The sequence below is a fragment of the Gopherus flavomarginatus genome, chromosome 1, assembly GCF_025201925.1.
Source record: "Gopherus flavomarginatus isolate rGopFla2 chromosome 1, rGopFla2.mat.asm, whole genome shotgun sequence".
Lineage (NCBI taxonomy): Eukaryota > Metazoa > Chordata > Testudines > Testudinidae > Gopherus > Gopherus flavomarginatus.
The window spans coordinates 362,509,260-362,526,802 of record NC_066617.1 but is presented as its reverse complement, the minus strand read 5'-3'; the positions used below and the strand labels follow the sequence as shown (position 1 = coordinate 362,526,802).

General features: G+C 54.4%; 1 protein-coding gene across 1 annotated transcript in view; it reads right to left on the bottom strand.

The window, feature by feature from the left end:
- Positions 1–3,518: 3,518 nt before the first annotated feature.
- The window catches only part of PLEKHB1 (pleckstrin homology domain containing B1), a 32,726-nt gene continuing 18,701 nt past the window's right edge, over positions 3,519–17,543 (bottom strand). The window contains exons 4-5 of the mRNA XM_050931114.1: positions 8,636–8,738; positions 3,519–4,611 (exon numbers count right to left, since the gene is read on the bottom strand). Of these exons, the coding sequence (XP_050787071.1) occupies positions 4,475–4,611; positions 8,636–8,738 (240 nt within the window). The 3' untranslated portion in view covers positions 3,519–4,474. The remainder of the gene's footprint in view (positions 4,612–8,635; positions 8,739–17,543) is intronic.

Sequence of the window (17,543 nt, the reverse complement as noted above, 5' to 3'; positions counted from 1 at the left end):
CCCCCTCTTCTGTTCTCAGTCAGTCCTTATGCCTGTTGTTAGGGTTCCCCGCTATCCTACCACACCGCCAGTATTCACAGAAGCAAATACACTTAAAAGGGTCACTGTCAATTCCTTTTAGGGCCAAGCCATGCCCCTGGGGTGCTGAGTAGGCAGCCCTAGCAGCCAAGCCAAGCAACGATGTTTTGGGGCAATATCCCTGCGCAGGGTAGATGTAGGCAGAATCGTACTTTGCTCTTTCGACCCAGTGACTGCAGGTGCTGCATGTGCTACCACACCCACAACCCACCTGGCCACACCCCCTTGAGGCCATGGAGCAATACCGCGAGCACTAGCCATTCCCCACCCTCCTGGACGCAAGGGGTGCCACTGGCCACATACTGCTGGCATCCTGCAATGCGGGAGAGTGGAAAAAATCAGTGCCCTGTGCCCTCTTAGCCTCCCATTGCTCAGGTCAAGCTAGAATTTAAACTGTCAATTGGAACTGAGAGGGCTTGTTACAAAACTGAATGAGTAGGAACGCTTTCAGGGGGGTTTTTTATATGTGACGGAATTGTTTTCTCCTATTTATGGAAACTGTCCCCTGCAGCATTCGCACCCCAGCATCGCAGCTTTGTGCTAGTGCAAGACAACCAGAAACGGAAAGTGAAAGTGAAATTGACCAGTCCAGCTTCACTGCCCAGGTTGGGCAAGCACCCTCCCACCTCACGTGGCATCTCAGAGCCCTGGATCCAGCCCGAGCCTGAAAGTCTACATGGCAATTTTACACCTCCGCAAGCCTGAGTCAGCTGATGGAGGCCAGCTGTGTCCGTGCCATAGCTTATCACACTGTAGATGTATCTGGGTTAACAGCTTTGCTGGTGAGAGCAGGATTGGGTCTTAACATTCTTGCAGTTTAAAGCGACAAAGAGTCCTGTGGCACCTTATAGACCAGGGGTAGACAACCTATGGCACGCATGCCGAAGGTGGCACGCGAGCTGATTTTCAGTGGCACTCACACACCAGTCGGGGGGGCTCTACATTTTAATTTAATTTTAAATGAAGCTTCTTAAACATTTTAAAAACCTTATTTACTTTACATACAAAAATAGTTTAGTTATATATTATAGACTTATAGAAAGAGATCTTCTAAAATGTTAAAATGTATTACTGGCACGCGGAACCTTAAATTAGAATGAATAAATGAAGACTCGGCACAACACTTCTGAAAGGTTGCCGACCCCTGTTATAGACTAACAGACATATTGGAGCATGAGCTTTCGTGGTGAATACCTACTTTGTCAGACGCATGAGGGTCATGACATGCATCTGATGAAGTGGGTATTTACCCACGAAAGCTCATGCCCCAATACTTCTGTTAGTCTATAAGGTGCCACAGGACTCTGTCGCTTTTTACAGATCCAGACTAACATGGCTACTCCCCTGATACTTGCCGTATAAATAATCTCAAGCCAGTGGCTTTCAATCTTTTCAGACTTCTGTACCCCTTTCAGGAGTCTGATTTGTCTCGAGTACTCCAAATTTCATCTTGCTTAAAAATTACTTGCTTACAAAATCAGACATAAAAATACGTGTCACAGCCACACTGTTACTGAACAATTGCTGACTTCGCATTTTGTCTGTATGAAATTTTTGTTTGTACTGACTTCGCTAGTGCTTTTATGTAGCCTGTTGTAAAATGAGGCAAGCGTCTAGATGAGTTGATGTACCCTGGAAGATCTCTGTGTGCCCCTATGGGTACATGTACCCCTGGCTGCCACTGATCTAAGCTATTAGTAACAGACACAAGGTCTGTCTTTAAGTACATGTTTTATGTTTTCTGGGTCCCTTTAACAGCACAGTAAATACCTCGCAGTCTCTGAAAAATGGACACAGAGTGGCTAAGGCTGTCTTGCTCACCCCCCTAACCCTGGCTACAGCTGCACTCTTACCTAATGCACTTAAAAAGACCATTACTGACCTGTCAACAATTCTGTCAATCATCCTCAGGGAAAAGCCCACCCAGCAGTTGAATGCTAAGGGTGCTGAGCTACTGGCCGGCACCTTTCTCCACTGCATGAGATAAGGTCATGTTATGCTCTAGCGTTCAGTAGGGTAAACCCAGATCACTCCTTTGAAGTCAATGGAGCTGCTGCTTTCTGACAGTGGGGCAAACCAGGTCAGAATGTGGCCCATGGTCTGTCTCCACTATTATCTCTGATATCCTTAGAGGGGCTCTTTAAAATAGAATCCCACGGGGGGTTTAGCCCCACACTCATAACACAACTCCCCCTCTGGGAGCAATGCCACACAGGCTAGACATCACAGCACTCCTGAAGCCATTGACCACACAGTGGCGAGGTGCATTTACAGGAGTCAGTGTTACTATAGGGTCGTGCTACATTTTGCAGCACTTCAGATGTACAGCGGCATTACAGAATGCTTCCCGGAGCCCACCTTGCGTGATGCTGGACATGCCAGCATAAGTGAACAACTGGTTACAGCACAGTACCAGACAGTGCCCCAGAAACGGCTAGAGTTAATGCCTGCTACTGGATTGCACTGGGTTCCTAGAAACCCTGCGGGGTGTAAAAACTGCCTCTTGTCGCCCACAGATCTAGTAGGAGAGAGGGGAAGCTACAGCCTGTTTTCCCTCAGCAATTTGCATAGTGTATGCCTGCCTCTTGAAACACAGGTGGGCACAGAATGGGCATACTGCCTTTCACCCTTGTGCATACCCACTGCTGCCAGTGGATGCAGAATGGGCATATTGCCCTCCACCCTTGCATGCACCAAGTTCTGCCACTGGGCACAGATTGGGCATAGTGCCCTCCACCCTTGTGTGTGCCCACTCCCAAGAGTGGGCAGAGAATGGGCATTCTGCCATCCACCCTTGCACATCCACCACTGCAAATGGCATGAAATAGGCATAATTTCTGTCTACCATTCATCCCAGTCTGGGCCACTATGTTCAGCAGACACTTTCTCTCTTTATGCCCGGGGTCAAAGCAGGGGCTGTGCTCCTATCAGGGGGTCAGTCTGGGGGCTCACGCAACGAAGTGTGGAATTGGCTATATAGTCAGGCACTACCAGTGCAGGCTGTAGTGAAAAGCAGAAACCATCTGGAAGTGGCCGGAACTGGGCTAACGGGAGGGACATGGCTTGCGCCTGCAAAGACTTACTCACTCACCATCCTGCCGCCTCAAAGAGGGAACAAGGGTTGAACAGCACGGGGCCCTGGAACCGCCTTAGCATTGACCATGAGCCTGTAAAAGGGCTGTACTTCACATCCTCCTGAATCCCCCTGCTGGCAGTGACCTGCGTGGCTATGGCCCCCTTCATGGCCTGGCACTTTGGGGGTCCACCGCAGTCTTTGCCACAAAGACCTCCCTTGTCCTGCCTCCTGGGGATGGCATTCTCAGCCCCGGCAGCTCAGAGAGCAAGAGGCCCTGGGGGGCAGCAGGGGCTGGGCGCTAACCACCAGGCCAGCCCCTGCACAAAGCGCAGTGGGGAATGGACAGAGGGCGTCACACACTTAGTGAGGGAGTCAGAGCTTTTTAATATGCGAGTGGAATGTAACAGATGCTGGTAAGTGTCCACGTGTGCTGGTGTACATATGACACATGGAGGGATTCGCGTGGCTCACGGCCAAGTACGTTTTACAGGTGACATGAACTTCACTGTAGACTTTGCCTATTGCACTTCACGGTGCACTGGACCATATAGAATCACGTCTAAACTAAAATACCCTGCCCTCCCCGCCCCCAATGGGATGATATATGTGTTTCCTTTACACAGCTAGTCAGTCACATGTTCTATATTACACATCTGAGGGGGGCTGCTACATAGGAAATGGGCTGTTTCCTTTTACGTCCTATTTAAGTCCAAGTAGGATTTCTTTTAAATGCAATGTATAAAACACCTGCAATTTACACAGCACTGGCCTGTACGCTACAGGGATCTGAAACCCGGGGGGCCAATGGAGACAAGATTCTCAGCTGGAGTAAGCTGGCATCACCCCGCTGACATCAGTGGAGTTAAATCACCCTACACCAGCTGAGGATCTGGCTCCGTGCTCACCTCCTCTGTCCCTCTCTTCAGAGAAGGAAGGCCAGGAGCAGAAGCTGTCAGTTTGGAGCAGAGGAGACGTTGGGAGGTACTGGAGGTCTCTGTTCATCCTCCGGAACAGCAGCACTCTCTGCTTGGCCCTGGTCGAGGTCTGGGTGGGCAGCGCAAGGCCTAGGTCAGGGTGGGCATCTGGATTGTGTTGAGTGATGAGAAAATTAAAAGACTGCTGGGTTAGGAGGCAAAGGAAAATTTATGCCACCAATGCGCCTAGTCAGGCACGCCAAGCAAAGTGCGGACTCATCAGGGATGGGAGGGGAACCTTACAATGATCTACGTTCTAGAGCATCGCCCCGCAGGCCGCCATGAGGGAACCCAAACTTCTCGGTCAAGCGCTTGGTCCAGAGACATCCCGCAGGCGAGCGAGTTCTTAGAACCAGCACGGCATCCACATGAAGGATCCCAGGGCGGCCCCGGTGGCAGCGCCGGCCAGCAGGCCCAAAGCCATATGGTCTCCTGACACGCGGTAGGGGTCCTCGCGGACAATCACATGAGTCACTCCAGGTGCTGAGGGGCAAAGACAAAAGGAGATGCAGGGTGAACATGGAGAAGGGTGCCCAGGGACGCCATTGTTCCCGCAGCCCTGTGGGAGAGGAGTAAAGCTACAGCCGTGCAGAGCCTACACAGCGACTCCACCAGGAACTAGGGAGTGCTGCCTCTCGCTGTCACCAAGACACAAATGCTGCCCAGGCTCCTGTTCAACACCAGGGTGCGGTGTGATCTGATCTGCTGGGGACAGAGGGAGGGCTGGGTTCTGCTTTGGAGCATTTGATGAGAGCCTGGGCAGGGTTCATGATGCATTGCTTGCTTGGCAAGTTAAATTGTGGGGGGTGTCCTTATTGCTTGAGCTGACAGAATCTCCTGGGGCAGTGAGCAATAGAGGGCTTATGACACACAATGCAATATTTGTTTCCAGCCAGCAGGGTGCGGTGGTGCACACACAAGCCATGGTGACTGTGAGCCTTTAACAAAACAAAACAAAAGAAACACCTCCCTTCCACTTCTGAATACGCCAATCAAGTGAACCAATTGCGCTAATGCTCAAAGCACAAACACACTTTCTTCAGGAAAAAGATGCCCTGGAGACGTGAGCAAGGAGCTCTCAGCTCTGAGCTCCCACGGGGCCTTGTGTATAGCTGAGCTGCCTCATGTACCTCCCCAGGGCTGGGTGTGCTGCTTGGGTACTGCCCGGTGGGAGGCTGGAATCTCCCAGGGTCCAGATTACCCAACGATGGGCGGGTTAACAGCTTTAATTCCTGGTGTATATTCCCACTGCAGGGCCTGCATCCTTCCCTCCTGCTGGGACAGGACCAAGGACGGCTGCCTGAGCCCCGTGCAGATCCACCCCTGCCGGAAGTCCCAGGCCACTCAGGGCAGGCCCCTTGCACTGCTGTGGTGAGCCAAGGGACTGTCTGCAGCCCGTCTGTGACATGACAGCTGGACTCCGAAGCCGTGGGTGCAGCCAGGGCAGTTCCAGGTTGGTACCACCAGATGTCACCCTATCATTAGGGATGTGGCTAGATGGGAGCGGGAGCAGCTGGGCATCCAGGGATTTGGTTCCTGTAAATGTTTGACAAGCTCAGGCTCGGATGGGAAGCCGCCTCTCCCTCTGGTCACAGACTAGCACACTGGCTCCACGACAGCGGGTCCTGGGACCCCTCAGCCTGGAGGAGAGAAGGCAGCAGCTGCCCACTGCTTGGCAGAGGGTTAATTCCCATGGAACATCCCTGCTTCTCTTCTTTAGCTCAGTAACCTCTCCCAGCCCAATCCCCCATCCCAGCCTGATCTCCCGTCCCAGCCCCAGCTCGATCGCCCATCCCAGCCCCAGCACCCCCCCCAGCGTGATCCCCCGTCCCAGCCCCAGCACGATTGCCCATCCCAGCCCCAGCAACCCCCCCAGCCTGATCCCGTCCCAGCCCCAGCACGATCCCCTATCCCAGCCCCAGCAACCCCCCAAGCCTGATCCCCCGTCCCAGCCCCAGTCCGATCGCCCATCCCAGCCCCAGCAACCCCCCCAGTGCAATCCCCCGTCCCAGCCCCAGCACGATCGCCCATCCCAGCCCCCAGCGCGATCCCCCGTCCCAGTCCCAGCACGATCGCCCATCCCAGCCCCAGCAACCCCCCCAGCGCGATCCCCCATCCAAGCCCCAGCACGATCGCCCATCCCAGCCCCAGCAACCCCCCAACCCTGATCCCCCGTCCCAGCCCCAGCACGATCGCCCATCCCAGCCCCAGCAACCCACCTGAGCCCGATCCCCCGTCCCAGCCCCAGCATGATCGCCCATCCCAGCCCCAGCAACCCCCCCAGCGCGATCCCCCGTCCTAGCCCCAGCACGATCGCCCATCCCAGCCCCAGCAACCCCCCCAGCGCGATCCCCTGTCCCAGCCCCAGCACGATCGCCCATCCCAGCCCCAGCAACCCCCTAAGCCTGATCAACCGTCCCAGGCCCAGTCCGATCGCCCATCCCAACCCCAGCAACCCACCCGAGCCCGATCCCCCGTCCCAGCCCCAGCACGATCCCTCCATCCCAGCCCCAGCAACGCCCCCAGCCTGATCCCCCGTCCCAGCCCCAGCACGATCCCTCCATCCCAGCCCCAGCAACGCCCCCAGCCTGATCCCCCATCCCAGCCCCAGTAACATCCCTCAGCCGATCCCCAACCTTAGCCCCAGTAACACCCCCCAGCTGGCCCGAAATCCAGCATCTGTGACTCCTCAGCGAGCTTTCACTTCCATCACCAGTAACCCCCCATCCAGCTCCCCCTCAGCCAGCACCAGGAAGTCCCCAGCTACCCCCCCTGAGCCAGCACCAGGAACCCCCCAGCCAACCCCCATCAACCAGCACCAGGAATCCCCCAGCTAACTCCCCTCTCGGCACCAGGAACCCCCATCCAACCCCCCTGAGCCAGCACCAGGAACCCCCCAGCCAACGCCCGTCAACCAGCACCAGGAACCCCCCAGCCAACACCCCTCAACCAGCACCAGTAACCCCCCAGCTAACCCCCCATCAACCAGCACCAGTACTCCCCAGCCAACCCCCCTCTTGGCAACGGTAACCCCCAGCCAACCACCTCAGTCAGCACCAGTAACCCCCCAGCTAACCCGTCTCTCGGCACCAGTAACCCCTCAGCCAGCCTCTCTGCCACAACCAGCCCCCCAATCCAGACTCCCAATGCAGATCCCCCATCCAGCACCAGTAAATCTCAGGCAGCCCCCCACTTCCAGTGCCAGTAAAAACCCCAGCATCACCCTCCACCCCAGACCATCCACCCAAGGCCAGCACACCCCAACCAGCCCTGCTCCCAGGACCAATAAGCCTCAGTTTTCAGCCCCTGCCCCAGCACTAGTCCCCATGCTCGTACCACCCACCCTCACCAGCCCCACATCCAGCTCTCCCCTACAGCAGCCAGCACCCACTCAGCTACTGAAGAACAGCCTTGCCCATTCAGCGGCCTCTGTGCACCGAGTTTGCTGGGTCTCAGTCCAGTCCCTGGCTGTCACGGAAATCAGCACCACCACTGGCACTAACTGGGGTCCCTGTTGGCAATCAGTGCAGAGGCGCCAAGGACTAAGCAGAATGAACTCCTCTCCCTTCCTATGAGATGACCACTACTGGGACAGGGTGAGGCAGCAGCTGTTACCCATTAGGAGATAGACAGAGAAGGTCAGTCTCTAGGCCTGTCTGTCTCGGTTCATAGGGCCACGTTTCCAAGGTAGTTAGGTGCCTAAAGATGCAGAGAAGAGCCCAGCAGGATGTTCAATGGTCCTCAGTAACCTACCTGCATCTCTAGGGGCCTAAATCCCTTTAAAAATCTGGCCCCAAAGATTTTAAGGCCAGAAGGGACTGTAATGAGGTTCTGATGCTGGTACCCATCACCATGGTATCTCAGCACCTTTCAAAAGCAGAGAGTGTCCATCCAGCACCTTTTGCAAGCAGTAAAGTCAATGCATTTATGTTACATTAAATACATGAATATAATGTTTTGCATACGACTCCAGGAATGGCCCAGAAGTCTGCAGCAGCACTGCTGTGCAATGCAATTTGGACCAGTGCTAGAACACAGTAGGAATTTAGTTTTTAAATTAAAAAAAAATATTAGCTTGTTTATAAACTGCCCATTTTAGCTCTAGGAGATGATGCCAAGTAACTATTGAGCCGTGACCTTTTGTCCTTTCCTGGTGAAGCTAGGAAGGATTGAATCCTACCTAGAGTTACAAAAACTCAAGAAACGTATTTCCTGAAGGAATTAGGTGTCCTCTTCTGCTTCATTGACAGAAATAAACAGAACCCTCAGTAAATTTAGTAAGAATGATACCGTGGCTTGACTGGCTGGGGTGTAAATGGGCCTTGCCCTCTAGAGGTTGGAATCTGAACACTGACAAGTAAATAACACAGGTGTCTAAATCTGCTCTGTTTCCTGCATGCTGGGTGCAGCCCTCTGGATCCTGACTGGTTGCTAAACCCCCGCCTCATTGGGGGCCCCTCAATGGCCAGTGTGGGCTGGGGGGAGGCCATGATGGGGAAACACATACCTCCATACTGGGTGCCGTAGTATCCCGAGCTGACGTACATGGTCTGGTGGGAATCCAAGGGCACTGTCTGGTAATAGTCATCATATGGGTCGTACATATGGACCTATAAGGGGAGGGCAACACAGATGTTAGGCCCAACGGTGATGCCTTGCCACCTGCTCCCAAATCTGCCAAGCTCACTGCCCACATCCGGGTTCCTTTGATCTCTCCGTTCCCCCACAAGCTCCCTTCCACCCCACCTCCTCCCTCATGCCAGGGGCTGTGACGCCCCATTCTTCTCTTCACCAGGGTCCCCCATTTCCCACCCAGTGCCAGGGGCCCTGATTCCCCCTTTCCCCCACCATTCTGATTTCTTTTCTTTCTGTCTGGCAGATAAGTCATTCAGGGTGCCAACACTTTTAACCCTATTGGGATGATGAGCGGAGCAGAGCTGAGCTGACGGGTGGGCTGGTGTCTTGTTATGCTGGAAGATGTTGACACTGCCATCAAGTGGTTCTTTGCTTTCTAGACAATTACAGACCTGGCTGAAGCTGCTAGCTCTGCTAACCAGATGCCAGGGACTCTCTGTGTCCCCCATTTCTGTCATCTATTTTTTCCATTTTGCCTCAAACTCAACAGGGTTCTGCTCTCTGAGGCCTAGCACATTCCCTGAAATTTTACAACTGATTGGCTTTGGCATTCAAAAGTTATTGTGTTACGTCCAAACAGCAGCTGAATGTAGGATCGCGCTTCACTTGGCCAATTATGGTAAGGCCTAGAGGCCCCAGCTGAGATCAAGGCCCCATTATGCCAGGCACTGAGAGTACATGTAGTAAGAGACAGTCCTTGCCACAAAAAGCTTAGTCTAAATAGACAAAGGTCAGGAGGGGAAACTGAGGCACGGGGATAAGAAGAGACTTGCCCAAGGTCACTGAGCAGGCTACTGCCAGAGCTGGGTCTAGAACCCAGCTCTCTGGGGAACACACTGGCACTACTGGGAAGAAAGAATTCAGGGGGCAACACAACCCCAGTTCAGGTGGGTGAGTCTCTCTCTCTCTCTCACACGCACACACCCCTCATGTTTCAAAAGCACACAGCAGCCAATCATCAGCCTCAGCTGCAGCGTGCGCTTAACAAAATGTCCCCCAGCAACCAGACGTGCAGCAAGAGCAAGCAAAAGCTGCTGCCACAGCCTGGATTTCCTGCTGGTGTTTCTGTGCACCGCCCCTCCGCAGAGCCCATCTCCCTCAATCTGTCCTGGGCATTTGATTTGACTTGTATTGAATTGCTCGTTTCTGCAGCTGAAGCCTCGGGAGAGGAATTAATGCAGATTAGCAGCTCTCTGCTCCGTGCCTCCTATTAAAATGTATTCATTTGTACCTTGGAAGTCTGCTCAGGGAGGCTGTTAATGATTTGAGAGCTTAAACTGTTTTTAAATGGATTCCACTCTCCTTCAGACTGATTTACAGACGTCCTGCAGCAGGGCCCAGAGATCTGAGGGTGTGTCTGCGCTGCAAGCCGGAGGCGTGATGTACCCAGGCTGCTGGGAAGCCTGTGCAGCTGCCCCGGCTGCCAAGGCTTCCCTGCCATTGTTACTCGAGCTAGCTTTGATCTGACTTGATTAAAACGAGCTCAGTTTTCTCTACAAACGCTGCAGTGCAGCTATACCCCCAGGCTGGAACCAATAGTGAAATTCCTCATTCACATGGGCAGGATCAGGCCCCAAAACAGTCAGGGGGCGAAGAGGCCACACTAGGAACACCATAGTCTGAAGAGGCGCACTCCCCACTAACAAATCACATGTGCCAGGAACGGTCATGCCCTATGTTACTGATACAACAACAAGCCACAGCAAAGCATACAGCACTAGCTCCCGGTGCTGTGTGGAGTCCAGAGGACCGAGAATGGGTCTGGGAGGCAGGAGTCCCGGGTTTCACTCCTGCCTAACCAGCTGCTGTGTACGGAGGGCCAGTGGGGGAGGAAACTTGCTGCTTGAGCTGGGCACGTGTTTGGCCAAAAGGAAAGAGAGAAGCTGGAAGTGAGCGAGGTGGCAGCGAAGGGTTAAGAGTCACAGCTTGAGGCTCCGGCCTCCATTCCCAATGCGCCAGGGCACCTGGCTACAACCTGGCACTCTCCAGGGATGATTAAAGTACAACCCAACAGATGAACTCCCACCTGTGTCCTTGGACTGTCCAAAATCAGGGATGCTGGTAAGGTCCCTGTTGGAACTAGTGCCCTGGTCCAGCTGGACGTATGGCTTAGCCAGGCCTCTAATAGATTAGATCTGGCCATCAGCACAGAGAACTGCTCACCCCAAGGGCTTAGAGCCTGAACGTGACCAGCAGATGGGTTCAGAGAGCAGCAGGCTACGTTCAGAGGTCCTCATGGGTAGCATCACCTTGACCAGCCCCGGTAACATACCGAGCGTTCCACGCTATAGGAGGACACAACACGAAACCCTCAGCCAGGCCAAATGCAGACGTGCATGTTCCGGAGTGGAGACATGCTGGCAGCAAACAGCATAGGGATCCCTTAGTCACAGCATCAGTGCGTGGAGTACAGCTCGCTTTCCTCTTCGAGCCAGTGCAACAAGCATCAGAGGTAGAGCTGGAGGAAGGGGCTTGATCAGTGGTCCCCAACTTTTTCGTCTGGTGGGCGCCAGACGAAGGACCGTGGCGGCAGTGGAGCACTCGCCAAAATGCCGCCGAATTTCTGCGGCATTTCGGCAGCATCGCCTCTCGATGACGTCACTTGTCGGTGACAAGCGGCATCATCGAGAGGCATCGCCGCCGAAATGCAGCAGAAATTTGACAGCATTTTGGCGAGTGCTCCACCGCCGGCCAGGACACGGGAGCATTTAGATGTGCCCGCGGGCACCACATTGGGGACCCCTGGGCTTGATTGACAGCCCTGGAGACGAAATCCTCCTCTTATCCGCACAGGCAGCAGGGGATGCCTCTCCAGCCTGGACCTGCAGGGACCACACTTAGGAGAGGGCTCAGACTCCATGGCCCCTTCAGTCCTGGGCCTCTTCCCAAGGCTGCCAGTTAGCACCAGTTGTGGGGTGAATTGGGACAGGTGGCAGCTGTCCAGCAGGTGCTGGGCTCAGCCCCCCAACCAGTCCACCTACAGCTCTCGGAGCTGTCACCTTGACGCTTAGCCACCGCAGACCTGGGACGGCTGTAGACCCAGGCACCCTGGTGATGAAAGGCCTCCTGATCTACTCTCTCTACTGGTATTGCAGTAGCTTCTACAACTGCCAGCTGAGCTCAGGGCCCCACTGTGCCAGGGGCTGTACATACGCCAAGTGAGAGGCCCTGCCCCAAAGTGCAAGAATCTAGCCAGAGATGCCAAGGACACAGGGAGGGCCAGCCTGGATCAGACCCAGTGGTTATCTGGTCCAGAGGCCAGTCTGTGACAGAGGCGAGTAGCAGATGTCTCAGAAGAGGGTGTAAGAGCCCCACAGTGTGGAGGGCTGCCCCCATCTTCGCCCTCACCCTAGTTTCTAATAGCCAGGGCTTGGCTACAACATTTTCATTATTAATTCAGCAAAGGGTGGGAGACAGGCAGTATTATTATCCCCATTGTACAGATGACTAGTCTGCAGCAGCCCAGCTGGGCAATGGAGAGACCAAATAACTTGCCCAGGGTCACACAGGGAGGCTCTGGCAGAGCAGAGAGTCCAGAGTCCCTATCTCGTGCCCTAATTACAAGACTGAACTCCGTCCTCTCCATCCACCCTTCCATTACTAGGTGCTGGAGCGCTCTGGTCAGGCACTGCTGGATTAGCTGGGCTACCCCCGTGAGCAGCACTGCACCTTGATTCAGCCCACTGGCCATTACCTTTCTTTGTGAAATGCAGGCAGCAATAAAACCCGTCCATGTCAGCAGCATGAGAGCCCAGTGCCTTATGGGGTGCCCCGGGCTGTGGAGCTGATCACCACATCTCTGCCAGCTGCCTCCGGCCACCGACTTTATGGCGCGCTCAGGTGTGAACAATAGTCCAGAGTGAAATGTGGCCGAGGCGAGAACCCATGTGATGATCTGGCCACCTCCAGAGACTCAGTGAATAACTCAACCAGGGGAAAATGCAATTAGAAGGCAGAGGTTTGAGACAGGAGGTGAATGGCATCCCCATGGCAAGACGTGGCCAGAGCCGTGCCTCAAACCTCAGGCTGGGATGCATCAAAGGGAATCCCTAATTGCCAGCAGGCACCTCTCTCCCACCCCCTTAACATGCCCTGCCCCATCCCTCCCCATGGGCAGGTCAGTGGTTCACCGACATGTCTCAAGTGGGGCACACATCTGGGCCGCAGGGGATGGGTGCCAGTAAAGAATCTCATTGTCTGTGGGTAGCTCTTGCCGCAAACTATTGGCTGGTTTCACTGCCCGGGAGCCGCAGGCAGCAGGGAATGGAGAGGAACCAATGTCCTCAGCCCCTGCCCTCTGGCAGGGGGAGGGCCCCAGAACTTGCTAGCATAGAGCATGCCAGGGAAGGGCAATACCAGGGCACCTGCGAAAGGGACTAAAGTCAGCGCCAGATGGACCAAGGAGGCAGGGACTGTCTCCAACCAACCAAGGGGCTGGAGGCTAGTCTAGCTTCTCACCCCTGGGCAGCGCTGTTGAAACCAGCATGCCTGCTGCCCGTTCTGCCAATGATCAGTGTGCAGCAGTGCCTGCCATTAACCATGGGCATGAAACACTCCCCTTGTACAGAGCACAGGCCAACACGCGACACAGGCATGGCTGACAGACATGCCTTCCCTCCACGTGGGTGTAGGATTGCACAGGCCAAAAGGCCTGGTAGATGCATCACCTGAGGGCAGCACAGGGCTTCAGGCTGGAGCCCACCCCAGCCTCCCTCAGCAACCTTCAAACAGGACTCGCTAGCCACACAGCCTATAGCGGCAGAGTGGTGTTAAAAGGCCAAGCTGGGAAATGAAGCCATTCGTGGCCGCGCCTGCTCACTGGGGAGACGCCACCAGGCAACTGGTGGAGTTGGTGAGTGGCCACCTAATGGCACTTCTGTGCCCCCATTGAATGGCCTCCTCTGGGGGCAGCTATCACAGGGCCCAGTTGGGGAGCTGTGGGAGAGGCAGGCCAGGGGATGAGTGGCTTTAGCACAGAGGCAGCGGGTCCATCATAGGGCTGCATTGTTCAGGGGCTGCCCATGCTGCTGCCCCCGCCTGTATATCAGGCTGCTCTCTCCTCCTACAGCCCATGCATGGTGTCTGTTTAAATCCTCTGCATCGTTCCCCTCAGGAGCGGTGGCACAGGCAGCTCAGGGCCCCACTGGGGCTGGTTGCTTCCTCCACGGGGCCCAGCGCTGTCCAGCCTACTCCTGTAAAGTCATGGCTGGAGCCCAAGAGCAGCCATGACACAGGAGCTAAAGCAGTCTGGAGAGCGTGGTTCTGTTCCTCGTTCTGGCCTGCTGTAGGACTCCAGGAAAATCATTAAGGCCCAAACGTAAATCATTAAGGCCCAAATGTACTGAACTAGCCTCTGATCTTGGGTGCCCAACTGGAGCCATCCCAGGCCTGCCATCAGTAGAAGAAAAGGTGCTCAGCCACTCTGACAAACCAATCCTGGCTTCAATTGCCTGCTCTGCCACAGAATCCCTCTGTGACCTTGGGCAAGTCACTTAGCCTAACTGACGCCTCAATGCCCCAGCTGTAAAATGGGGGAGATAATCTTTCCTCCACCTGTTACCTGGCTGGGCTGTGTAGACAGTAAGCTCTTCAGGGCAGCGGCTGCTTCTTATTCTGAGGTTGTACAGTGTCTGGCGCAACAGGGCCTCTAGGTGCTACTGTAATACCTATAAGAAATAGTTCTGCATTCCCTGGGGCAACTGGGGCCAGGGGGACTGTAGCAATAAAGCAAGAAGGGGTGAATTTTAAGTCTCTCACTCACACCTCCCGTCCTTCCCCCCCATAAAACTTCCTTCTCCACAATCCTGCAGCAGGCATTTTGGGGGCACCGACATCCTTGAGAACAAGGAGGATTTGAAGAGGCAAAAGCAATGGTGCTGGAGAGGAAGGGGTTTCTGAGCCTTGAGCCAGCCTGCACAGAGCTTCACATCAATATTATCCACACAAAGAAAAGGGAGGCTGCAGCTGGTGCACGGCTGTGCTACGGGCACACACTTATCCTTCTAACATCTGGGGAGCCATGGGGAAGGAATTTTAGTCCCATCTCAAGGCAACATCATGAATTCAGCGTTCTCTTTCCCTAAGAAAAGGGTCAAGGCAGGATATTCCATCTGCACTGCAACTGCCTGACATTTGCTGCTTGGGGCTCCATTCAAAGCAAAGGGCCGAGTCACTGCGCTTCAGCAGGGTCCCATCACCAAAAGCAGGGCAGGTGCGGCCAAGACCTCCCAAACGCATTCATAGAATATCAGGGTTGGAAGGGACCTCAGGAGGTCATCTAGTCCAACCCCCTGCTCAAAGCAGGACCACCCCCAACTAAATCATCCCAGCCAGGGCTTTGTCAAGCCTGACCTTAGAAACCTCTAAGAAAGGAGATTCCACCACCTCCCTAGGTAACCCATTCCAGTGCTTCACCACCCTCCTAGTGAAAAAGTTTTTCCTAATATCCAACCTAAACCTCCCCCACTGCAACTTGAGACCATTACTCCTTGAACTCATGGAACCTTATCTTTCAGCTTCATGCACAGACCACACAAGCTAGCTGTGGTGTCTGGGGCCTGGGCTAGGACATGGGGCCCCTCGACTAAGTCTGGTGGCGTAAACAGGACTATACGCTTAGACCCCAATTCTGGGCTCTGCTGTAGCCCCTTAACTGAGCTGCCATTTAGGGGCCACACAGCTGGCTTAACCAGCCATTGGGGGTGGTGCTGGGTGGGGTAGGGGGGATTCCCAGGCAGCACAGAGCAGCTGGAATGCGCCTCCATCTTGCTTTACTGCAGTGGTTCTCAAACTTCTGTACTGGTGGCCCCTTTCACATACCAAGCCTCTGAATGTGACCTTTCCCTGCCCCCCTTATAAATGAAAAACACTTTTAAATATATTGAACCCCACTATAAATGCTGGAGGCAAAGCAGAGTTTGGGTTGGAGGCTGGCAGCTCATAACTCCCCATGTAATAACCTCGTGACTCCCTCAGGGGTCCCAACCCCCAGTTTGAGAACCCCTGGTTTACTGAGATATACAAGGGGAGGGATATGACCAAAGCATTCTCAGGTCCAGCTCTTACGGGCAGAGCAGCCCACAATGGCCTGTTCAAAGTCATCACAAGTTCAAGTAGGCCCAGAGGCTGCTTTAATTCATGGTGAGGGCTGGGCAAGCAGCCGCCTAAGGCTACAATTTGGGAGGCACAAAATGCTTATAGGCATTTCGGGCCCCACTCCCTGGGTCTCTCTCTCTCAGAATCAGGGCATTAGAACTCAGCAGAGCCACAGCAAGGCTTGGGAACACGGCTCAAAGGTCTGTCCTCCCGGTGCCGTAGGACTGACAATATTTTAACGACAGCAGGAATCTAGCGCCTGGTCACGGGATCACCCAACGGGGTAGTGGGTGTGGTGGAGATAAGGCCTAACCTGGACATCTTAAAACAGGCCAAAAAACAAGTCATGAGTCAAACAAGTTTCAGAGGCCGCTTGGGAGGAGTCCGCAGCAGAGTGTCAGACACTCCTCCAACTGCTCTCCTCCCAGTCTGTTCAGGCTTCAGGGGAAACCACCATTCGGGACCCTGAACTTACCACCAAGCAGCAAACTGGCCTCTGAGCTTGGATAGAAATCAATGCCCAGCCACCTCCTTAGAGCTCCCCGTGAGTCGCCCTCTCTCTGCTGAACTCAGAGGAGTAGAACAGTCTCTTTCTCCTCATGGATAGTGGTCATGTTCCAGGCCAGGCCAACGGGTTTCGGTACAAACAACCAACTACCAAATATGGCCACTGGGCCCTGATCGACCCTGGCCTTGAACCTCCGAGCCAGGAGGAGAATCCAGCTCTTGTTTATTGGCCTGCCTGGCTGGAGTGAACCAAGTCACTTCACACACCCAGCAGGACAGGGCCTAATTAGCTGCTCCTCAAGCTGAAGGGGCAGCTTCAAAGTGGGCCTTTGCTCTGTGCTGATGCAAAGAGGTCGGGCAGGGGAGAGAGGCCAGAGCACAGGAAGGCAATTAAAATCTCTTGTGTCTCCCTTGTTTGCATAAGCTGGGAAGGCCGGCGTCCAAGGCCCACCGATGCCAGGCACGGTTTTGACTGAAATCCAGGTGCGTGTTTGAAGCGGCGAGGGCCAGCAAGGCAGAGGCAGGCTTTTGATCTTGCCTTAACCCACAGCCTTCTAGTCTTTGCTCCTGCGTGTGACGGGAGAGCACACGGGGCGGCAAAGGCGTCGCACTTCAACAGCAAAGCACACCCGTGTGACATAGCCCATGCCAGAGAGTGGCAGGAGCAGATCACCTTGTGTGGAGACAGAGGTCATTTAATTCAAGAACAAACCCAGAGATTCTTCACACACACACACACACACACACACACACACACACACACACACACACTCCTCTCTTTCCCTGGGTTCCACGAAGACAAAGGAAATAATTCGCTTCCCTCTCCCCATGCAGCACCACGCCCCTGGATGCCTGACCTTGAGAGAGCTGGGAATGGGACAGGACGGAGCCTCACTACAACACCCTCTTGCCCTCAAGCTCCAAGATGCTTGCAAAGCATAAATCAATACACTGAGCAGCCTCACACGGCCCACGCTGGCTTTTGTGCACCAATCACCTGTGTTTTAATCTCCTTCTCCCATTCATCTCGCTCAATACACAATTAGATCTAGAGTGCGGGGCGGGGAGGGGGGGTCAGGATGGGAACTCTGAGCACAAGGGGGGGCAACCAAAGATTATCTGCCTCACGTTCTCATTCACTTTGATGCACGTTCTCCTTCAATTCAATTGATGCTCTC